This window comes from Vicugna pacos, chromosome 18 (assembly GCF_048564905.1).
Source record: "Vicugna pacos chromosome 18, VicPac4, whole genome shotgun sequence".
Taxonomy (NCBI): domain Eukaryota; kingdom Metazoa; phylum Chordata; class Mammalia; order Artiodactyla; family Camelidae; genus Vicugna; species Vicugna pacos.
The window spans coordinates 12,697,203-12,721,384 of NC_133004.1; the positions used below are offsets into that span (position 1 = coordinate 12,697,203).

A 24,182-nucleotide genomic window follows, 5' to 3' on the forward strand; every position below is an offset into this window, starting at 1 on the left:
GTCTTTTTTTTTCTGGAGCGCTTGTTGACCACACCAGCCCACCACCACCCTGGCCCAGGGCAGGGCAACAGTGGTTTCCTTCAGTCTCCTTCCGTAAACAGAGGTATTAACGCCACCCTTGTTTTGACCTGGGAGCCAAACTTTATTTCCTCATCTCCAAGAAAGTGCTTTTAGTCTCAGTTACCTTGTGAGAGCTCAGCTCCCAAGAACATTGTAACTGTACTCATTACTCTGCCTTCCTGCTTTTTTTCTGGTCCATAAAGGTATTTCTTTTGGTTTTGAAGCTACCTCTGTCCTTTGATTTTCTTTTTCATATTTTATGCGTCATGGCTCTAAGTTTGGAGAGGAAGAGGTACGTTAAGTGTTGAATATGCCATGCTGTCTTGGTTAGAGCTCCATAAACATTGTTTTTTCATAGACATGTACTGTCTGTCCTATGGCTATTTGTACAGGCCTCAAACTACTTCCTTCAGCCTTCTTCATCTCTCCCAAAGTCCTTCGCCTCGTCTCCCTCTCTCTCCTTGTTCCCTAGTGCTTTCCTGTACTGGTTATGACAAATGGGTTATAATGTATTCTATATGTAAGTTGTCCTTGAAAAGATTCTGGATGTCACATATGCTGCGTTCTTATTTATCATATACTGATAATGTTGTACATTTACTACACAAATACACTGTTCACAGAAGAAACCACTGGAGCCCCCAAGTCACCTAAGTGGAAATCCTTGGCCCTCTAATGTCTCTTCCCTTCCCTGCAGGTGTCAAAGCTGTGTTCTCAGGTCACTACCACAGGAATGCTGGGGGCACGTACCAGGACCTGGACATGGTGGTGTCATCTGCCATCGGATGCCAGTTGGGCAAAGACACCCACGGGCTCCGAGTCGTGGTGGTCACTGCTGAGAAAATCGTCCATCGATACTACAGTTTAGATGAGCTGAGTGAGAAAGGAATAGAAGACGATCTGATGGATTTGATGAAGAAAAAATGATTGCTGGTTATGATCTATTCACTTTTCACTTCTACTATTTTTTCATTTTGTCAGAAACAGCAGCTGCACACAACCCCTTATTGGAAAAAAAAAACTATACCAGGCAGATTTTTGAATTTATGTCCTTTTGCATAAATCAGAGAGCTGGGTCCTGTCCTAAATGATATTCAAAATAGAACTGTCTTCCCTTTAAAAAAGAGAGTGGAGGAGCCTGGAAATAAAAGGATAACTGACATGATTTGACTATCTCTGTGTGGGTGATTGAATCCCTTCTCCTAATGATTCTCAACTCTGCTTTGAATTAGGTGGTTTCCTGGTAGGTAGCACATGGTAAATGTCTACCAATCGACCTTTATCGCAACTTGATACCCAAGTGTGATCTTTGATAGTTCCTTGAACAAACTGTGTCTGATTATATTAAATTGTGGTCATGACCCCCCCAAAAGCTAGGCAAAACGAGGGTCATCTCCTTTCCTTCCTAACAAAACAAGTAACTGTGTCCTATTACCAGAGCCATAGACTCAACAAGGAGCTGAGCAGCCAACATGTGCTGTGAAAGTCTGAGGCTTCTGCTACCCGTGAGGATGCAGTTGATTCAAGTCCAAGCTTGAGCTTAACTTCTTGGCAGCTAGAAAAGCCACCTTTACACGTAAATTGTCAGTATTTGAAAAACCTCATCCCGGAGACAAGAACCAAAGCCCTGAAGGGCCACCTCTGCCTTCACTGGGCAGCACATCTGAGCTCGTCCACAGTCACCTTCGATGCTGCAGTAGCGCCCTCCACAGGCTGACGTCTTCGTGCAGTTGGAATGCTCCCCCATTTATGAGACTCTTAGCTCTGTTGACTTTTGACAGAAGACGTGGGAATTGGTGCCGAGTTCTCAGAAGAAACCCGGCAGAAATTCCTGCAGGGTGAAAACAGTGCATTCAGCCACGTTGTCTCAATTGGCACCGACCCTGAAGAAACACACGGGTGCAGCCTCCCTTGACCAAGGAGGGGGATGGGTTAAAGTCAGCATTGTCGTTGTGTAATCCACTTTACTGCTGCTCCTCCGCAGCTTCTGACCGCTGCGTCGTTTCATCCACATAATCTTTTCCAGCAGTCGTCCTGGTGGACAGGGCACCTGGGTATTCTCCATCCTGCCAGGAAAACTTCACAGCGCTATGCAGAAGCATTCAGTCATCCTAAAACAACTTTAAAAACCAGCTGCTTACAAATGAACTGCAAAGTCTATTAAATTAAAAGACTTTCTTCTTAAAAAGTTTCAGTCAATGTAGGCAAACCATGAGAAATTAAGTAGAAAGATAATTGGATACGTAAATTCATGAGGAACAAAAGACAAGAAGTTAATTATACTACAAATCGGTGACACACCACAACTCATTGTTATGTGGCGAGAAAATTAAAACTTTTCAAAATGGGAATTCTCTTGGTTTAGAGTTTTGCTGCGTTCTTGTGTTGTATTGCTTTTTCTTTACAACAGGTGTGGATATGAGCACTCAAGGAGAGGATTCTTGAGGTTTACTACGAGGCAGACCTCATAAGCCGTGCACTTGAGGCCTGGGATCAGACAGCAGGATCCTGAGCCAGGATTGTAACTGCAGACGTGGGGCTCCTGGGGGCAGATGGGAAGAGTTTAATCACAGTGGGCTGATGGCGCCCTCTCTGTCACATTACCTGTGCAAAATGCTATGGCACTTGGGTTTTGGGAACGATATGGAGATAATTAAAAGTAATGGAAATGAAACTTCTAAGGTTTCTTCTCCAAAAACTTAATAAGTAAGATAATTGATTTAGAACACAGTAAGAACATGCTAACAATAGGGAATCATGAAATTCTCACCATTCTTTTTTTTTTTTTCAATTATAATGATTCACTTTTATTATCATCAGTATTAAAGATCCAAGTAGTTTCATAGACCCAGAAGCTTAAAAGATTGGGATCTGGAAAATATCTAGGCAAAAGTAGGAGTTCAGGGTAGAAAAGAAAGAAAAAGTGAACATTTAGAAATAAGGCTCTTAGCACTCTGGACTAATATAGATGTTCCAGGACATAGCTGGTAACATGGTTGATCGCCAGCATTGTCTCCTCACAGATTGCCTGGATCTGAGATTCAGGGAGGGCAAAGCCGTATCTCCCTTTGTCTCGGAGTTCAAAGGTGAAGGAGTATTTGATTCCTAGGTCATAAGCCCAGTCATCAGAGCCCCCAGCAGCAGGGTAGATTGTTGAAGCTCCTGGGCCATACGTGTACTCGGTGCCATGCAGGGTGGCAAGTTCTTCCACGGCAGCTTTGGCCAGGGCATTCTCCATGGCTTTGGGCATCCTTCTCCCTCTGTTGGAATCCTCTTTCTCTCTTTGTTCACAAGGAGAATTGCCATTGTTCTTCCAGATTCAGTCTAAATGTCCCCTTCTTTGCAAAGCTGCCACGACTCTCTTACGGAGCACTGAGCCTCCCTTCTTTGTGAGGGCTCACATCTTTATCAGAGTTTCTATCACTCTGTGCTCCTCACCATTCTTAAAGTCACCAAACAGCAGTATTCTCCAGTGGTGAAGGGTTCCGAAGGGAGTCAGGGAATGGTTTTGGACAATGTGTATCATTCTGATAATAGATAATTGCCACTGTGTTCACTTATGAGTCCTTTTTCTTTTTGAAAAATGTATTTTTAAAAGAGTGCCTTATACTGTGATAAACAATAAAACCCCATGATCATAAGTGCTATGGTGTGAATGTTTATTATGTGCTGAGTACTGTTTTAAGTCTTTGGCTCAGGGAGGTGGAGCCACTTGGCCAAGGTCACACAGCTCGCTAGTGGAAAAGGAAGGGTTGCGGTACAGGCAGTCCAGTTGTTGAGTCTATGCTCCCTAACGCCGTCCTCTTTCCTGGAAAATGTTTTTCACAGCTGAGAGGTTTGCACCTGCTCTTGGCAACAGATAATTCAGCACCCAGTGTTGGCCAGAAGCCCTGGGACTTCATCCCAGGGTTTGCAAAGCCTAGGCAAGGCCTTAAGGGCCCTTCTCTGACAACAGGTTCAAGGTGGCAAAGCCTGTCCAAGGAACAGGTTGTTCCAGGCAGAGGATTTTCATTGGAGGAGATTGAAAAACTGAACTGACGCCTGATGGGCACAGCACACAGCTCTGGCCATAACAGCATGCTTCATCAGATGATGCTTTCTTCCTTGTTTACCCAGGGGACAGGGACCCGGCAGTTCTCAGGGCAAGGAGTGCCACCTAATGCTCCTTCCTCCAATTAATCGTTTTTACTTGGGGGCAAAAATAAGAGACTGCTAAAGAAGGAAGGTTATTTAAAGTGGTCTAAAAGTGGGCTGTCAGGACGCAAAAGGGTGCGTTTGTGGACAGTGCGTGGGGAGATGATCTCTAGCCGTATTTGGTTTTTACAATAGGTAAGTTTATCTCAAGTCTTCAGTCATACTTCTCCTCAAATTGGCGAACGGGGCGGGGCGGGGGGCAATCTAGTGAATTTCATGGAACCAACAAACAGAACCCTTCATAATATCTTGATTTCCAGCACTGCAAGATAATCAGTCCCTGACAGAGGGTTACAAGGCCTGTTTAAGCCTAAACAATAAACCTCGGACCATTTGCCTTACGTACCTGTGAAAGAGACCAAGTTATATATAACTGCAGAATCTATAGACACATAATGCAGTTTAATATCATAGTCTGTCTTCCGGTGTGAAATCTTTTGAGAAAAGGTAGCAGAAACATCATTTGCCTTTACTTGAACTCTTAGCACTTATTCCCCAAGTAGTGCCTAGAACAGATTTGTGCAGTCGTGAAATTAAGTAGCAATCTTGTATTGAGCTAAAGGGAAAAAGGGAGATTTAGGAATAAATTGTCGAGGCAAGTTCTATTAAAAGCTCTCTGTGATAGACCCCAGGGATTCCTTATTCAGATCACCTTGGCGGTTTTGGTTGCACATGCAAGAGAGAGTACTTGACAGATAATATTGATTTTTTTATAACTTCGTGAAATACTGTCTTTGCCATTGGAGAGCTCTTAGGTATATTTATATATATGCACAATGGAGAATTTTTTCTTGAATATAATAAATGACTCCTAGCATCTTTTTAGAAAAGATTTTGCTGACGAAATTCTCTTTTTCCTTCAATGGATTTTATTTTCATTATTCTTTTTAACATTTGTGGCTATACACGCACACACACAAATATATACGAATTGACTTTTTCCTTTAGATAAAACCTAAAGGGACTATATAAGGAAAAAAAAAACCTATGTAAATAAATTTAACTGACTGTGAATAATCACAAGTTACTTTTTATTATTCTGTCCTGTAATTTGTCTTTAAAAAGTAATTTTCTTCCTTAAAGGGGATTTGCACCTCACGTAGAACCAAGTCCAAACTCCTTGCTATGACTTCCCAGGTCCTGCTTGCTCTGCCCCATCCCCAGGTCTCAGCCCCGGCTCTGCTGACCATTCCACTGCCCTGGTCACTTGTTGTTCCCTCTGATGGGAATGGGCTAACTAGTGCTGTGGCCTCAGCTCACAAGTTACTGCTCAGAATGGCCTGCCCTCTGCCCCGTCCGTGGTTGTGCTCCTCATCCCCAGGCATCGCCTCCCCCTCCCTTGTGTATTCTCTTCATAGCACATCACTAAGAACTTTGCTTGTTTCATGGTCTTTATGTGTATGCTCCCCACCCGGCCCAGAATGCCAGCTCCAGAACAGCAGGGACCTCGTCTGTCTCAAATGCTCAAAGTGAATTAGTATAAAGGATAGCTCATCTGAAAAATAGAATGTATAAAAGTAATCACACGGGAATTTCAGAACTGAAAAATACAATAACTGAAATTTTAAAATTCCCCATGGGGGGTTAATATCAGTACAGGGATGGGCAAACATGAAGACAGGTGAATAGAAATCACTCAATTTAAAGAAAAAGAGGAAAAGGGTTGGAGATAAAAGCCTGAGGGGCCTGCAGGACAATGTCAAAAGGTCTAATACACACATCATATGAGTCCCCCAAAGGAAAGGAATCATGGAGCAGAAAAATATTTGAAGAAATTAAAGTCAAAAGTTCACATATTTGGTAAAAGACGAAAGTTTGCAAATTCCAGATGCTCAGCAAACACAGAAAGCATGAACCATGAAACAAAACATTGCCAAATTGGACTTTATAAAACATCTGTTCTTCCAAAGACATCACTTAGAAGACGGAAGGCAATCCACCGGCTGAAAGGCTTTATCTGCAACACATTTATCAGATAAAAGGCTTGTATCCAGAATATGTAAAGAACTCTTACAATTCCATTTTTTAAAAGGTTAATAAAAAAATGTGGGCAAAATATTGGAACACTTAACAAAAGAAAATTTATGAATAGCCAACAAACATGAAAAATGCTCACTTTCACAGCCAATATGGAAGTACAAATTAAAACTACAGTGAGATGCTATCTGTCACTCACTAAAATGGCTAAAGTGGAAAAGATCGACAATATCAGATGTTAACAAGCATTTGGTACAACTGTAACACTGAGACTTACAGTAAGAAATGTATATATGTATATGTGTGTGTGTGTTTGTATATACATATATATACATATTTGGTCTTCATCCCTGTCCCTGGCAGAATTCCTAAAACCTGTGGAATTTCCTAAGTGCTAAGAGAAATGCAGATACCTTTAATTATTCATAACAAGTTTATGTTAATGAGGCGACTTTTGGAAATCTGTGGAATGGGGCTGGTTGCCAAGGGAACCAGATTAGAGGATTGGAACTTTCAGGCCCACCCTTCCATCCGTGGGAGAGGGCCAAGAGGCTGGAGATGGAGCTAATCACCAACGCCCGGTCATTTAATCAGTAGCACCGAGGTAACAAAGTTTCCATGAAAACCCCCCCAAAACGGGGTTCACAGAGCTTTCAGCATGATGGCGCTGGGAGTGCACCCTGGAGAGGGCGTGGAAGCTCTGCGCTTTCCCACATACCTCGCCCTGTGCATCTCTTCATCTGGCTGCTCCTGAGCTGCATCCTTTTATACTAAACCAGTGGTCTAGTGAGTAAAATGTTTCCCTGAGTTCCGTGAGCCCTCTAGCAAATTCGCTTACTCCTACAGGGGCATTGTGGGAACCTCTACTCCAGAGCCAATCTCTCTGATGACGACTGAAACTTGCACCTGAAGTCGGGGGTGGGGCAGCCTTGCCGGACCAAACCCTTAACCTTTGGGATCTGATGCTGTCTCTAGGTAGATATTGTCAGAGTTGAGTTACATTCATTGTAGGCTGCCCGCCTGGTGTTGCAGAATTGCGTGGTGCAGGGAAAGCCCCACACATCTGGTGAGCAAAAGTGAAGTAGTCTGTGAGCAGTGAGTGAACAAAAACCAGCCTTCTTCCTGTACACGAACTCCTCTTGTACATTCTTGGCGAGACCATGAAATGGTACAACGATGTTAGAAAAGACTTTGACAGTTTCTTAAAAAAATGAAACTCCACCGTATGACCCAGCAGTTCTACTCCCAGGTATTTACCCAAGAAAAATGTAAACATATTTCCATGTAAAAATTTGTATATAGCAGCTTATTTGTAATAATAACCCAAAACTAGAAACAACCCAAAATGTCTGTCAGGAACCGAATGAATGAGCAAAATGTGATGCATTCCTGTAATAGGATGCTAGTTTGCATTAGAGAGGAAAGAACTTTTTGTTTTGTTTTGTATATATATATATTTTTTGAAGTATAGTCAGTTTACAATGTTGTGTCAATTTCTGGTGTACAGCACAATGCTTCAGTCGAATATGAACGTAGATATATTCGTTTTCACTGTAAGTTACTACAAGATATTAAATATGGTTCCCTGTGCTGTATACAATATGAACTTCTTGTTGGAAAGAACTTCTGATACATGCAAAAATCCACACATGACTCTCAAAGGTTTCTTGCTGAATGAAAGAAGTCACACTTCTTTCCATACATTTAAGTCAGTTTCATTGACCTAAAAGTCTAGAAAACACAAACTAACCTATAGTGACAGAAAGCAGATCAGTGGTTGCCTGGGAACAGGGATGGGAGAAGAGGCAGCCTCAAAAGGGGGCACCGAGAGACTAGCGGTGATGAGCGTTCTGTATCCTTTTGTGTAGCCGTCTCTCAGGTCTGTAATCTGCCCAAACTCATTGAACTAAACATCTGAAATATGTGCAGTTTAGCAGTTGAGAAATTTTGCAAAAATTGTATCTGAAGAAAGTTGTTTAGAAATCATTTTGAAGGATAGGGAATTATTCCGGCTTGGGAGAGAGCAGTGTTTTCCAAAAAAGCCTCAGTTAACAGCCAGGGAGGCGTTCCCCCAGGATAGGTGCTGTTTCCAGAGCTCTTGTGCCTCCAAAGTGAGGCCCAAGTTGACGTCCAGGCTCTTCGGTTTGACCGTGGCTGTGGATTCTCTAGACTATCACACATGTGATTCCGCAGCCCCAGCTTAGCACAGAGAACCCCAGGACCCCTCATGTGTTGAAGCTTGGCTCCTTGGAAGCAGATTTCTATTCCTGAATTCCTAGGATAGCATCACTGGCGATAATTACGAACAGCGGTGAGAATGGGCGTGGCCTTGGGGGAAGGGAAAAGGGAAGGCAGGGAGATGGACAGCAGGGCAACGGTCAGTATGTCTGTAATTCAGCTTCAGAAAGGAAAAAGAAACTGCCTTCTGGTCAGTAAGGGAGGGGGTAGCGGGGCCAGGGGGAAGTCAGCTAAATGGCCAGTCATTCTTCTAATTGCTTCACATGTAGGAACTCACTGAATGTTAAAAACAACCCTATGCAAGTAAGTACTTTTATCACCCCCCACTTTACAGGTAAGGAAACAGAGGCACAGAGACATTAAGGAACTTGTCCAAGATCACACAGCTCATAAGTGGCAGAGCTGGGAATCAAAACCCAGCCATGGGTTTCTGTGACCCATGACCCCCACACAGTACCAAGCCTCAAAGTGGCCGGCTGGCGTCTGGCACAGAGGCAAGCATCCAGCCTCCTGCAGCTGAAGGGGTGGAAACAACACACTTATCCCTTCAGCTGCACAGAGGGGACCATGTTACCCAACAGGACCCCGTCCTGTCCTCTGACACGGAGGCTCTTCTGCACATCTTGGAGTCATAGCCTGGAAAGCAAATTCTTTCCATCCTAAAATTATGTCTCCTCTGACACATGGAACCAAGTCGATCTCTTTAATTATTCAGTGCAGTTAAGTACCTTTTCTCTCTCCAACAAGTTCTAGCAATAAAGTCACATTCCCCCACAGACCTCCAGCAGAGGGGTTTCTGGGCCAGCCCTACTCACCTACAGAGACGCTGCAGCTCCTGGCGCAGATGAAAAGAAAGTTTCATTAGCCTTATTTACTTCTCCTGACATTAATTGGCCAGTGGAGGCTAAGTGCTGATGTCATGTCTCATTAGCGGCGGCCTCTGCCCTCGTGGTTGCAGTTCCCCGTCTGGCTTGTTTGTGTGCATGGAGCAGTGTCATAGGGAGCGTCTTTATGAACTAGCTCTCCTACGGAGACGCTGTAATTATCATTTAAGAAAACAAGCTTTTTGATGTTGTGGAGACAGTTCAGCAACATCTCCCCAGCAGGGCTGAGAACTGTAACATCCTTTCGGTGCGTGGTGTGTTTTTCTGAAGGTGGTAACACCAGCTCCTGGAGAACTAGACACTAGGAGCTCATCTCTGCTTCTCTGTCCCGGACACCTCGCCGATCTTGGCTCAGGTTGGGTCGTTCAAGGGCTCTAAAGCTAATGATTTGCTTTGGGATGAATTTTGCCAAGTCTCAGAAATTCAAATCAAAGCATCAGAATAATCATTGTGCCCCTGGGTATGATTTATTGTCATGAAATCAAACCCAGCAGAAAGGAAAACCATTCAATGCCTACGGGATTAGAGCAGATACAAACATTGATGGATACTGATAGATTTCACAATGCGCTTTTGTTTAAAATGAAAAAGAGCAAGGGACTCGTTTGGATTCCCCTGTAGCAGGACTCCACTGAGCTTTGAAGAGGTAATGATTTTTAACAAGGTTAATTACAGTCAGGGGGTCTGTAGGAGAGAAGCCGTGTACCACCAGAAGATCGAGGGGGCACGTTCCAGGTTTTACGTGGCCTTCCTGACTCTTTGGGTCAATCCCCAAGCACCCCCACTACGTTTTCAGTCTCTTCTCTGAGCTCTGACTACCCCTGTCCCCTCTGACTTGGCTGACTGAGCTGTCCCCTCACCCATCCCCCCCCAATTGCCTAGAGACTGTGTGCTCCCAGTTACCCAATGTGTAGTCCAAACCACCCTCCCCCACTGCCTCTCACTCATTTGTGTATCTGTGCCTCAAATTCTTGACCACTAGCTCTGTGCTGGGGATAGACCTCATGTCTCATTCTCACTGAAATCATCTCCCAATCTCCTGGCAACTCATCCCTCTTTTATGGACGGCTTTGGGACCTTATTAACAGTCTCTCTGTCCACCCCAAATCTAACCTTCACCCAGGGGGACTTAGTGGCCACGTGAACCACCCACATACCACTGACGTCTGTTCCTTATACCTGCACGGCATCCATTGCCCTTTCTGATTTTACTTTGGGGGGGTCTCCTCTCCCCTACTTTAGTCTACATTGTTTAGGTAAAGTTGGTTCCATTCTGGGCTTTGCCGTGGTGAGGAAAGAAGTGCATGTGATGTATCAGAGTGCCATGTTCTGGTGCCAGGGTGCCAGAGGGGGCCAGGTAACCCAGGAGGTTAGACCAAGGAGACATAATCCCAGGAATCTTGCTGGAAATAGTGGGAGGAAAGACTCTCTTTCTTCTAGGGGCCACACCGAGGAGAAAACCTACCTGGGAATGAAGCTAGAGCAGAGAAAGGGGGGAGAAAGGGAGAGAACAGGAAACAAGAGGTAAGGACTGAAAATGAACCCCTGGGTCTAGCCATGCCTGAAGCCCATCAGTACCTGATTGCTCAGTTAAATGAGCCAACAACGTCCTTTCTTTGCATAAGCCAGTTTTCTGTTGTTTGTAAGCCAAAAGAAGCCTGATTAATACACCATCCCACATGTTGACCTCACCTCCCATTTTCTTCTCCACTCTACCCTCTGCAACTTCAGCCCGAGCTGAAGGGGATTGTAGACCTGATGAGGGGGTGATGTGCCCCGGCTGATCAGGAGATAGCACAGACTCATGGAGGGATGTCAGAAGTTCAGCACTATATTATCTGGGGGAATGAGCCAGTGCTTCACAGACACTCATTTGTGACTCTCAGTAAGTACTGCAGGTGTTTACTGAGCATCTGCTGCTCTCCAGGCCCTCTTCCAGGTCCCAAGACACAGCAATGGGCAAGTGAGATGGACTCCCCGTCCTGGATGTCCATTATGTAAACTGGCTTGTACGTGTGACCGAAACCCTCATGCCATCATGCAACGATTGCCAAGCAGCCTCCCAGCCCTACTTGAACATGTGAAAGATGAAAATCCCTGGGTGCTTTTATTTTGTCATGAGGTTGCCACTCGGGTGGCTTTTATCCTGCCAAATAGAATAGAAACTTTAATATTTTTCAAAATCTTTCCTCTCTACAGCTTACGAGTGGATGCCCTGGTTCACGATAAGCTATTTGATAGCATAACAATATTTCTCTTCATTGATATCTTTCGTCTGGGGAGAGCCAGATCAGTTGTTCTGGCAGTTGATTGTTTCAAGAGATGTCTGGATCTGGAAAGGAAATCCTGAGTGTTGTGCAGTGGACTGAATGTTTGTATCCTCCCAAAACTCACGCGTGGAATCTCTAAGCCCCAGTGTGATGGTACATGGAAGTGGAGCCTTTGGGAGGTAATTAGGTGTGGAAGAGCTCATGACGTTGGGACCCCTCGTGGTGGGTTTAATGTCCTTATAAGAAAAGAAAAACAGACCAGAGGCTAGTTCCCCCTCTCTCTCTCTGTCTCGCTCATGTGAGGAGGACACAGCGAGAAGGGAGCCATCTACAAACCAGTGAAAAAGCCCTTACTGGGAAACCCACCACGCAGGCACCCTGAGACTTCCAGGCTCCAGAACTGTGGGGAAATGCACTTCTGTAATTCTAGCCAACCAGTCCACGGTGTTTTGTTTGGTGGCCTAGGCTGAGTAATACATGCTGTGATAAGAAATTATCAGTACGAATCCCCCAAACACGATGCTGAGTGAATAAGCTTTACACGAAAGAGTATGCATGGTGTGTCTACTACGTGATTCCATTTCATGTGAAATTCTGGAACAGGCAAAACTAATCCAGAGTGAAGATAAGGACAACCGTTGCCTCTAGGGGTGGGGCCAGGAACTGACTGGGAAGGGGCATGAGAGAGCTTTCTGGGGGATTACAATATTCCACATCTTGATAGGGGGTTTAAATCGCACAGGTGTATGCCTTTCTCAAAACTCAGTGAATGTACACTTGAGATCTGCACATTTCATTATATGTAGATTGTCCATTGAAAGAGGTAAGAGCTGCAAAAAAACACATTGGACTCTCATTAATGCCATGCATGCTGAAGTGTTTAGGGGCCAAATGTATGAAGGATGTGATGCCTGAAATTTACTTTGAAATGTAACAAAAATCAGGTAGATCAACGGGTGGAGAAAGACATGGATGGGTGGCTAGAGACGTGATAAAGCAAATAAAAGCAACACATTAAGGGTAGAATCTAGGTGGTGGGTATATGCGTGTTCACTGTAAGACCTTTACAGCATTTTGTTATATTTGAAATTTTTTATTTAAAAATATTGAGAAAAAAAAAGGTATCAGAACTCAGATCTCTTTCACCCCCACGAAGGAACTTAACAGCTGTCAGTGGGCAGTTCTGGGGCTGCAGGCTCTGTGCTCTGAGCTTTACATACAGAGCCTATTTCATTTTCATAAGAGTTTATGGAGTCATTGCTCTCACACTGAGCTTACAGGTGCAGAGGATAACTTGTCCAGAGTCTGCAGACGATGTATGTCAGAGCAAGTATTTAAACCCCAAAGTCCAGTGTTCTCCCCGCTCTGTTCTCCGGCCCACAGCAGGAGTAGGAACTGGCCAAGCTGGGAGACCGGCCCCTGCCTCACTGTCTTAGTTCAGGCTGATGCAACCAGTGACCACCAACTGGGTGCCTTAAACAACAGACATTTATTTCTCACAGTTCTGGAGGCAGGAAAGTGTTTACGATCCAATCAAAACATTTTATTTCGCTGATGGGAAACTGGCGTCAGAAAGGTGATGGGGCTTACTCAAGGTAATTCAGTAATAGGAAAAAGCAGAAGGAAAGAGAAACCAAGTTGGCCTTGAGAATCCAGGGTTGTGGTTTAAATGATGGTAAGACCAGAGAGGAAAAGAAAAGAAAACGAGGATGAGACGATCAGGCTAAGATAAAACACACACACTCCCCCAACGAGAAGATCAAAAGGTTACCGGTAATTTGACGGGTGGAGAGTGTAATTATAAAGCTGTCAGAAATGGCAACCAGGGTCAGCCCCTAGACCGGCGGTCCCTCCATGCCTGGCAGGGACACTGCGGGAGGGCTGAGGGAGAGCTGCCAGCCCTCCTGACACTCTGGGGAGGGTGCTGCCCCACGCCCCGCCTCCTTTCTCTGCAGGGGAACCTGTGGATTCCTCTCCAAGACAGCCAAAGCCCGGGACAGCCCGCCGCTCCTCCGCAGCCACATGATAAAAGGCTATTTCCAGCATCCCACTGTCAGCCACACATTAAACGGAAGGGGTCCTTCCCCTTCCCGTTGGTAATGACCCCCTCGCCTCTGAAGGGGTGGCTTTTCAGTGTCTTTCTGGGGAAAAAGAGAAGGTGACTCACATCTCACAAGCCTGAAATCATTGGTTTCGGGGCAAATGCCTGTGGATAAGGGTAAATACTTTCAAGTGAATCCCTCCGTCAGTAGTCTACATTTATCAGGGAAGAGGCAGATGGCACGAGGTTTTAAAAGGAAAACAGAGATTAGGACCAAATATTCCCCTCACATCCTGGGTTAGACAGATCATTAAGGGGGGGCCGAGTTCTACTGACGGTTTAGGGAAGAATGTGTCATTCTGAAATGTTAGAGCTGGAAAGACGCTGGGAGAAAATCTACCTCTAGTGATGGCCGTAAGAGGCACTCTTACCATCGCTTCCCCTCCAGCCCCGTGCCAGACATTCATAATCTATAGCAGCACTGCTACCCTCCGAAGTCTCTTCAATGCCTTCCAAACATTCATTGTCAATCATAGTGATCACCCTAGATCTGAATTGCCTTATATAGTAAAATTAAGGCAATATTTTAAATGCAGTTCCTCAGTCATGCTAGCCACATGCTCAGGAGTCACAGATGGCTAGTGGCTGCCACGCTGGACAGTGCAGACCAGGACATTGCAATCACAGTGGAAAGTTCCGCTGGACAGCGCCGCCTTGGACCCATGTTTCCCAAGCGTCAGACATTCGTGTATCTTCACACTGTTTACTGCACCGTTTACTCACTTTAAGAGGTATCTCTTTAATAAGGAAATTTTACGTGACCAACTGAAATGGGGGAAGCCAGGAGCACTTCCTGTAAAGAGAAGGTAACAGCAGGCATGACCATGCTGGCTCAGAAGCCATATTATGTAATTTAATTCTCTCAAGATCCGGTTGCTTCCAGAATGCTCTGGTCCACAGTCTGGCAAGTTTGGCAGTGACTGGGTAGTGGTTCTCCAGTATCAGTGTTCTCTCTCTCACCTCTCAGCCCCCCTGCTTCTAAGTGAGGCTCCGTGGTGGTTTTGAACCAACTGAATGTGGGAGGAAGGGACCACACAAGCCATTCCCAGGCCCAGGAATCCTCCACGCTACTTTTCTTCCTCTGCCCGCCAGCTGGATGCAGAGGTATAAGGAAGACTCCAGGGCCTGGGGCTTGGTGGAGCCACAAGATGGAAGGAGGTTGGGTGCCTGAGTGACTGGCTGGAGCAGGAAATAAGTCTTTATTAAGTCACTAAGTTGTTTGTTAGAGCAGCTTGTCTGATTCATCCTGGCGCCTCCGCCACATGCTGGAGGGTTTAAAGACGCACCAGCCCCCAGCAGTGGCTTTCTCCTTGATGCAGGCAGAAAGACTGAGAAAGAGTTAGACATGAAATAACTTTGTCTCTAAGTGACTGGATGTTCCTGTATGCCGTGAGGGTAGGCCACCTAAAATCATGTAACGTATCATGAGAAATTTGTTTCTGCCCCTTGGGTGGTGCAAGCCCCAAAGTGGAGGAAACCTGTCCCAGAGGAAAGGCTGGGCCCCAAAAGGGCAAGAGATGTTGTGAACTTAGCTACTTAGCTGCCAGGTTGGGGTTGTAATACACCACCTTGACCCTTCCTACTTAGTTAGCAAATTGGGGGTATAATGCGTGACCTTGACCCTTGTTCCAGTGCCCTTTCACTATCACTGCTGTGTCTCAAGATCAAGAAAAGGGAAAATCAATTCTTTGAGTAAGGACTTTCAATGTTGAGCTCTCATAAAGAAAAGGCTAAGTGGTTATTTTAATTGTCTGCTCTTGGAGAACAGAACATTGTCTTGTCGGGTTAGGAGAAATGTGCCTTTAGCATACTTATCCAATCGGCTAAGTGTATCTCATGATGTCAGTGAATTTAAGGGACTGCTTTCTGCCTGTCCTGGAAGCTACTGATTCCCTTTCGGTGGCCTGTAAAATGATGGAGTAGCAAGTCTTCAAAGGTAGTTCCCAGTGCCCCATGCCTCTCAGTGTTCAAACCCGGCCTAGACCCCTCTCCTTGAGTTTGGGGTGGTCCTGTGACTCATTTTGACCCAGTGAAACATGGCAGCAGTGACAGCATGCCAGTTCTGGGTCCGAGCCTCCAGAAGACCTGGCACTTTTGTGCTTGTGGGGATCCAGTCATCAGGTAAAGAAGCCCAAGTCATATGAAAAGGCCACCCGAGGAGAGAGGAACACCAGCCTTCCAGCTGTCCCCTCCAAGGCACCAGGCACGTGAGTGAGGCCATCTTGTCCCAACCACCGTAGCCACCGTCTGATGGCAACTGCATGAGACCAAGTGAGATCAGCTGAGGAACCACCCAGCTGAGCACAGTCTCCCCACCAAATTGTGGAAGATAAAGAAAAAGTAAATGATATAATTTGCAGTTAACCGAGGAGGAAAGTGAGGCAGAGAGAGGTTCAGTAATTCCTTGAAAAACTGAAATATGAAGTCTGCATTGTTATTAACGGGGGAGACCGCTCCAGACATAGGAACTGTTCCGTGTAAATGGCCCATAGCAGGAGGGAACCATGTCATTCAAAGAACAGAAAGGAGCCGCTGTGGGGACAACGGCCTTTGACGAGGTTGGCAGCACCCAGCGATCGGTCCAGGCATGAGCATGTGGGTTCCAGGTACTTTTGCTATAAGCATCCTTGCCGCAGACACTTTTGCTGAGGCAATTTTTCTGCAAATATTTTCACTGAACAGCTAATAAGGCAATTTTGCCATAAAAGACAAAATAACAAAAAATAAGAGAGGGACGTTAAAGGGGACATTATGAAACATGAGAAATAATTAACAAAATTAAAAAGATTTCATTGCAAAGTACAAAATATTTGAATACATTTAAAATGTGCATTGATTTCATGGCAATAGTGTGCAAACGACTGATCTTTTTTTTCTATTTAAGGATTTTTATTTTATTAAACAAATTTTATTATTATTATTATTTTTTAATGGAGGTACTGGGGATTGAACCCACAGGACCCCATGCATGCAAAGCATGTGCTCTACCACTGAGCTATACCAACCCCCCGTAGGTTTTATTTTGTGGGTTGTACCAAAGCATCTGTCTTCCAAGTCTTTTGTTCATAGTATACTTTTTTTGCTCGTTGATTTGTTTCCCCGTTGAGCATCACACTTTTTCACTAAAATTTCTTCCTTCGTTGAGAGGCTATCAGTTTCCAAACACTAGGGTTCATATTTGTAACTGAGCTTTGTAGTGTGTCGCAAAAACTTTCTACACTGTGTCCTTGGCATATTGTCACACATCCACTGATGGACGTTCTAAAGTTCTGTGGGACACGTGGGTTCAACTCTGGGCCTTCTAGGGCCTCTTTCTCTTCCCTTGTACTGTGTTTCAAAATAAGAAACCGGCTCTTGGGGCAAACCCTCATCTGCAGCCCCATAAATCCATCAGTTACGTCACAGACTGGAAGAGGTGATAATGAACTTCAACCACTTGAAAACCGAACTGTCAGAACACACTGTCAGCAGGTTATCTTTCACGGCAAAACTGCCTTATGGCCAACTAGTTGTGTGGTGAAAACTTCGTGGCAAAAATGCTTGAGGTGAAGAACCTTACAGTGAAAATGCCAGCCCGGGGGCACATGACGCAGCTCTGGCTAACGAGATGTAACCGGACGTCTGCTGGGGCTCTGCGGAAAGACCGTCCTCCCTGGTTAAAAGAAGGATGTGTCCCCAGAGAACCTCTCCCTCCCTCCCTCCCCGCCCGCTTTTGGGCATCATGAGGTTGTGGTGTTTACGCAACCCTCAGAAAAGGGTAAACACAAGTTGCAGAGAAACTGTCCCAGAGTCCATATCGACATCATCCAGGGCTGAATTGAGCAGCCTTGGAACCACCTACCCCCGGGGCCGCTCATTCAAGGACATAATAAACGTCCTTGTCCTTTGGACCACTTGTAGCCAGGCATTCTGTTACTTGCAGCCCGACAACTGTTGCACCACTTTTCAGAAGAGAATTGGAGGATCGACAAGCAGGAAACACACAGCTGGCATGCCTGCCAGGGCCCTCAGCAGCCCTCCGGCTCAGAAAAGCCCGTGACCTAGAACTTGGTCCAGGGCCAGAGGAGGCTTTGTGGGGATCTCAGGGTCACGTGTATCTGGCCCACACACACTCCAGCATCTCTCAGCCTCTAAATGGGCCGTGTCCCTGTGATGCCACCCACCATCCGTTGTTTGAATTCTGAGAACTGTTCCAGCAGATGATCAAATCCAAGGAGGGGGTCCTGGGAACCTCCAGTTTGCAGCCACGTCGGACAGAAGTTGCGGGGAACCTGGAGACCTACCACTTGTGATTGGTGTCCAAAGTGTGTGTCGGGGGCAGCCTCGTGGGATGGGCCCTTTAACCTGTGGGGTCTGCACTAACTTTGAGTAGTGTCAGAGGTAGGTCGTGGGGTATCTGGCTGGTGTTGCCGAGAACAGCTTGATGTGTGAAAAACCCACACACCTGGCGTCCGAAGTGAAGTGCGGTGAGACAGGAGAGGAGAAACCCAGGGGTGTTCTTCCCAGAAGCCTCCTTTCCACCCACGCCCACTGCTCTGTTCCTCTCTGAACCTTAATTTCCTCGTCTATAAAATATGAATAATCATAGCTACTCATAGAATTATAATAAAAATTAGAGAAGATGATAAATCTGTAAGCATTTCAGAAAAAAACTATTAAATATTACATATGATCCTGTTCCTGTTAAACTGTGAATTACTTCAGAGGAAAGATGGTTTCACCTTTAAACAAATTTTCATCCTCATTTCTTAGCAAAGGATTTGGCCCGGGCCAGGGTGCTTGATAAATGTCAATGAAATAAATAGCTGATATTGAGTGAGCTCTTACTAGGGATTATCTCATTTAATATGCACAGCCCCTTAAGACAGATAAATATTATTGTTAACGCCATCTTTCAGATGAGGCAAGGAAGGCTCAGAGAAGTTGGGTTTGTTTCCCAAGGCCACACAGTAGGTGGCGGAGGCAGGTCTTGAACCGTGCTGTCTCTGTCCTCGGAGCTTACACGCATAACCACCACATTCGACTGGACACGTGGGCTTCAAGGCACAGGAGCCACTTCATAAACCCAGGAGGAGGAGTCGGCAGTGGGAAAGGACAATGGTGTGGGCTACACAAAGGAAGCAGGGAGAAGCCCAGTGATCTGGGAGCCGGTCTGGAAACTTCTGGATTGGACCTGGCAGGGCTGGGGCTCGGCGTTCTACGTGCTCAGCACACAAACCTCCCCCTGCAGTGGGGGCCGGTGACAGATGCGTCGCGTCCCAGCGGACCTCCCTTTGCTCCCCCACTCTATTAGGAGGAGCTGTCAAGCCCCATTAGAATCACCTGGGATTTCCAGGCCGGGCCCAGCACCTGCACACTCTCCAAATCGCTGCCTTCCTACCCCCGCTAATGTTTCGTTAACATTCATTCATTCATTTATTGCAATGTCACCAGCTCACTCCTTCCCCCAAATGGTGAGAGTCTCTGGGGCAAGATCTCCTTCACCCATTTCCTGATATGTGGATCCACCTTGTCTCTTTGAGATTCCACAGATGTTCCCTCGGTCCCTGTTCTGAGGCCACCTCTAGGTCGATCCTCTAACACAAGTTATTAACTAGGATAAGGAGGCTGGCTGTCCTTTAAAAGATATTTTAAGATATAATTTGGGTAATATAAATAATGCATGCTCATATAAGTGATTGGAAAGACCTCCTTTCAGTAAAGGGACATATTTACAACATATATTAAACAGCAAACACAGAACACAAAGAATGATTCTTAAACTAGGGTCTGCATCAGGATCCCTGGGATCTAGTTAAAAATACAGATGCCAGGACCCCAGCCCCACAGACCCTGACTTAGTAGACAGGATAGGGCCAAGGCAAAAATCTGTATTTTTAGCAGCTTACCAAGAGATGCTATGCTTTCCTAAAATGTTATATATTCACTGTAGCCTCAAATATGGTCAAAGAACAAAAATGGGGCTCATCCAAGAGTGAACAATACTTGTCTCTGTGAATACTTGTCTCACAATACTTGTGACTCTGAGGTTAGTTTCTTCTCTGTGCTTTTCTGTGTTTTCTAAGTTTTCCAACTCAGACACCTTTGAGGTTCAGAAAACAAAAGGATGCTCTAAAAATCTGTACCCACCCTTCCTTCCTCCCTCCACCCTTTCTTCCTGATTCAGCCCAGATTGAAGGAGACTAGAAGGGTGTGGAATTTGGCTAGAACGCCTGATCCTGGACTGGATGTGTTTGCCCTAAAGAACATCATCGGGGCAGTTATCAACATTTGAATAAGGCCCCTGGGTGAGAGGCGTATGGAAGTTCTTTGTTACAATTGTGCAACTTTTATGTAAGTTGAAAACTCCAAGACTTTATGGAAGCATCTCACCTGGGTGACGTTAATAATGCTTTTCAGCTGCTTGAATCCTAAAGCATCATAATACGCCTCCTAACACTTAAATCAAAGTCTAATATTGGGTCTTTCTAGAATGGCTCATAGATGGAAGACCATGTCCCTTCTTCCATAGAAAATATTTATCACAGGAAATTAACATTGACAGGGTATTATTATCTAATCCATGGACCAGTTTTCCAAACAGTGTCTTTTACATCCAACTCCTAGATCATATATTGTGTTTGGTGGTCATGTCCCTTTCATCTCCTTTCACCTAGAATGTTCCTCAGCCTTTGCCTTGCAGGACCTTGGCATTTTTGCAGAGTGCAAGCCAATTATGGTGTAGAATGTTTCTCGATTTGGGTTTGCCTGACGTTTTTCTCAGCCAGATCTTGTGTTCTGCTTTGCATGTCAGAGGAGGAGGTTCATGGTGTGGTTTGTCTCACTCTGATGTCCTTAACATTGATCACTTGATTAAGGTGGTGCCCGCCGTTTTTTTCCACAGTCGAGTGGCTACGCCTTCCTTTGTAATCAGCCAGGAATCTGTGGGGAGTTAGTTTGAGACCATGTGACTATCCTGTTCCTCATCAAACTTTCACTCTTTAACGTTAGCCTCCACTGATGATTCGCCACTGAAACAAGTACTATGATGGTTGCCGAATCTTACATTTTTTTTTAATTTTTCTTTTCAAATTGAAGTGTAGTTGATTTACAATGTTAGTTTCAGGTATATTACAGCATTCTTGGGAGGATTCAAAGCAAGTTATATATCAAAGGACCTGCACTTACAAGTTAGAGTTCAAGGGAAATAATGTTATATGTCAATGACATCTCAATAAGCCTGGTGGGGGGAAAAGGGAAACTATCCCTAGGAAGCAACATAAGACGTGAACAAAGATTTGGGTACAAAGATTTTCATGACAACATTACTTCTAAGAGCAAAACTTGGAAAGTCAAGCAAGCACTGTAGCAAATTGATACCAAGAAAAATGAGGCGCTCATTTAAATCAGGTGTTTTTGAAGAGTTTTTTTCACTCTAGAATGCTAATAAGATGCTAAATGCAATTTGGTATCCGGACTTGGATCCTAGAATAGAAAAAATGATGTCAGTGAAAAAGCTGGTGAAATTCAAATCAAGTCTGTAGTTGAGTTGACAGCAATGTGCCAATATTAAATTCTTGGTTTTAATAAACGTATCATGGTATGCAGGCTGTTGTTAGGGGGAGCTGGGCTATGCCATCTTTGCAACTTTTCTGTGAATCTAAAATTATTCCAAACGAACAGCTCCGTTTAAAAAATTGACTTGGGACTGATGGATCTGTTCATTATCTGATTTCTGGTGATGGTTTCATGAATGCATGTACACAATTGTCAAAACATTTTAAACTATGCATATTAAGCATGTGCAATTACTGTATGTCAGTTATACCTTAATCAAGCTTTTTTTTCTTTTAAGAAAAACTATTTGGTAAACTCTCAATTATGTTAAAATATAGGCATAGGAAAAATACTGGACTGAAATATATCAAAATGTCCATGAATATTGGTATCTGTAGTTAGTGGGATTGTAGATGATTATCATTTTTATAATTTGCTGTAGTTTCCAAATTCCCTGTAATGGACATGCAAGACTTGAATAAACAGAAGGAACCACTATTCTTAAAAGGGTGGTTTGTAACCATATAGCTTTGCTTCCTTGTCTAAAGCATCTGGCTCCTGGTAAGAGCTGAGTGCTATTCCCCGCCTTTGCTCATTAAGACAATGCAAGTAAATAAAACCTGAAATAAGAAGAAAATCTCTCACAGCTGAGGCCCCTCAGATTGCCTGGTAATAAAGAGCCTGAAAATCTGCACATAGTGATGGAGAAGGATCGACATCCCGGAGCAGTGGTCCTCAAAGTCCCCTGCGTGTGTGCGGGTTCGGGGTTACTCGTGAACGTGCAGATCCCCAGGCCCCACCAGCAGCAGCTGCGACTCGGTGGGTCTGGGGTAGCGGGTGACCGGGAATGTTTGCCCAGCACCTCAGGTGAATCTGACCCAGGTGGTGGAGATCAAGGCTCTGCCCTGGGGCCCGAGGGTCTGCCCAAGGCTCCATCAGCTGTGGGCCATCTTAATCCGCCAGGCTTAAGCCCTCCCGGCTTGGCCCTTCCGGATATCCCACCGACCCAGGAGGAGCTCCCTGGAAGCCGGAGAGGGGAGTAGTCCCTTTCTCTCCTCCGTCCACAGGGGGACATGGGTGGGGCAGGGGCAGCCCTGGGGGCCTCAGATGTGTGTCCATGCCCTTGAGGGGACCCAGCCCCTGACATTTCACTCAACTCTGGGGATGAGACTGACGGGTAGAGGGTTGGGCAGAGAGGGGAAGCCAAGAGCAGTGGGAAGGCAGCAATGGCCGAGGGGATGAAGGCTGACCTGTGCACCTGATGGGGAAGCAAAGGAGGAGCCCTGGCCCCTGTGGTGTCGCAGGGATGGACGGGCAGAATCGCTGGGAGAGGGACAAGGGTCTGGAGGCTACGTCCTGGAGCGAGGCTTTTTAAGCTGCAAGCTCCACACTTGCAGAGAGTGGAGGGGAGCGAAGAAAGGAGGGCAGCAGCCCTGTCCCTTCATCCCCTCCGCTGGCTGCGACCTAATTAGGAAGCAGCTCCTGACACCGCTGTGCTGGGAGCAGCCGCCCCCTCCCAGGCAATAACTCAACCTGGGAGACAGGTTTCTGCGTCCCCAGCTCCTGCAGCACCTGCGCCTCCGCTTGGCTCCCCTCATGAAGGCACGTGTTGTCCTTCCCAGTGAATCATTAGAGAGTCACCTTTCCCAAGAGGAACCTCTGATCCATCCTGCTGAAGCCTAGCTGGGGAGGGAGTGGGGCCCCAGGCGGAAATCTGGTATCATAAGTCAAAGGAGAGGAGAGTGGGCTTCCTGTTGGTCAGCAGGCGTGGAGGTGGGCACCAGAGAATCCAGATAAAGGACGGTTTTCATGGTCTAGTGGGGGCAACTGACCACCCAAATATAGCCTGAGAATGAGAAAAGGGGTAGAGCTGCCTGAACAAGGGCCCCAAGTCCAGCCTGGAAGGTCAGGGAGGGCTTCCCGGAGAGGGTGGACAAGCAGGGGTTTCCCCTTGAAAGCAGAACTCAAAGGTGTTAGTGGGCCAAGGGAGCAGCGTTAGCTACATGTCATTGGGGAATGAGGGGCAGGTGGAGGTGGAGGGAATCCTTCTAGAGCCAATGGTTCTCAAAGTGTGGTACCTGGTTGACGGTTAGAAACACACATTCTCAGGCCTTGCCGAGACCTGCTGACAAACGGAGGGTGGGGCCCTGCAATCCGGATTTTAACAAACCCTCCAGGTGATGCTCATGCGGGGGCTGAGGGGCAGGGGTTGGGTCTGAGAAGCACTGTTCATGGTTACGTAGCAACGGAAACATCACAGCTCAGATAATCCCACCTGCCTGCCTAGACCACGGAAGGTCTGGGCGTTTCAGGGTCTGAAGCTTTTAAGACCTGGTGGGCCTCTTTCAGAAAAGATGACAGAGTCATAGATGTAAAATCAGTTACTGAGTCTTGGAAGGGGCCTTTGGAAGTGAGGGAGGCTGAGATATCAGTAGTCCGTGTTGTCTTTGCCCCTGGTTGGGTGGCGCTCAGTGTCAGCAGAGGGGAGGCAGATGCTGGGAGCAGAAAGCCCCCAGAACCCTCTGTCCCGCTCCCCCCCCGAATGGGTAGACCTGTGGTTTTGCCCCCGCGCAGAAATTATGCACAGCTGATGGAGCTGGCTAGGAAGACCCTCTGCTGCTTGCTTGGCACAGGCTGTGGGCTCAGTAACCTGCATCACTCTTATTAACCATGGCTTGCCAGCCACCCCCACCCCCGCTGCCCAGGGTTTGATTTAGGGTGTCTGGAGTGGGGCCCCAGAGTTTGCCACACAATCTGCAGGGCCGCTTGTTCAAATGAAGAATTTCAAGATGCTGACAGCGGGGCATGAAGCCAAGCAGCAGTCCCTTCTGAGCGTAGGACCCGGCGTGAACGCACAGCCTGCACGTCTATGAAGCTGGTCCGCCTCCCAGGTGATGCTGTGGGTCTGGGGCTTGCCCTTAA

The 24,182-nt window shown here is 46.0% G+C and overlaps 1 protein-coding gene and 1 non-coding gene across 5 annotated transcripts in view; one reads left to right on the forward strand and one right to left on the reverse strand.

Annotated features, from left to right (window-relative positions):
* Positions 1–24,182, forward strand: part of CPPED1 (calcineurin like phosphoesterase domain containing 1) — a 226,309-nt gene that overhangs the window by 161,472 nt on the left and 40,655 nt on the right. For 3 of the 4 annotated variants that reach the window (XM_072942176.1, XM_072942174.1, XM_031687242.2), the window contains one exon: positions 758–2,411. The exons of the other annotated variant lie outside the window; for it this stretch is intronic. In XM_072942176.1, coding sequence (XP_072798277.1) covers positions 758–987 — 230 coding nt within the window. In that variant the 3' untranslated portion in view covers positions 988–2,411. Of the gene's footprint in view, positions 1–757; positions 2,412–24,182 lie in introns of those variants that run through there. 4 annotated transcript variants of the gene reach the window in all.
* TRNAA-UGC (transfer RNA alanine (anticodon UGC)) lies at positions 16,656–16,732 on the reverse strand. The gene has a single exon. It is a non-coding gene; the product is annotated as a tRNA-Ala (tRNA).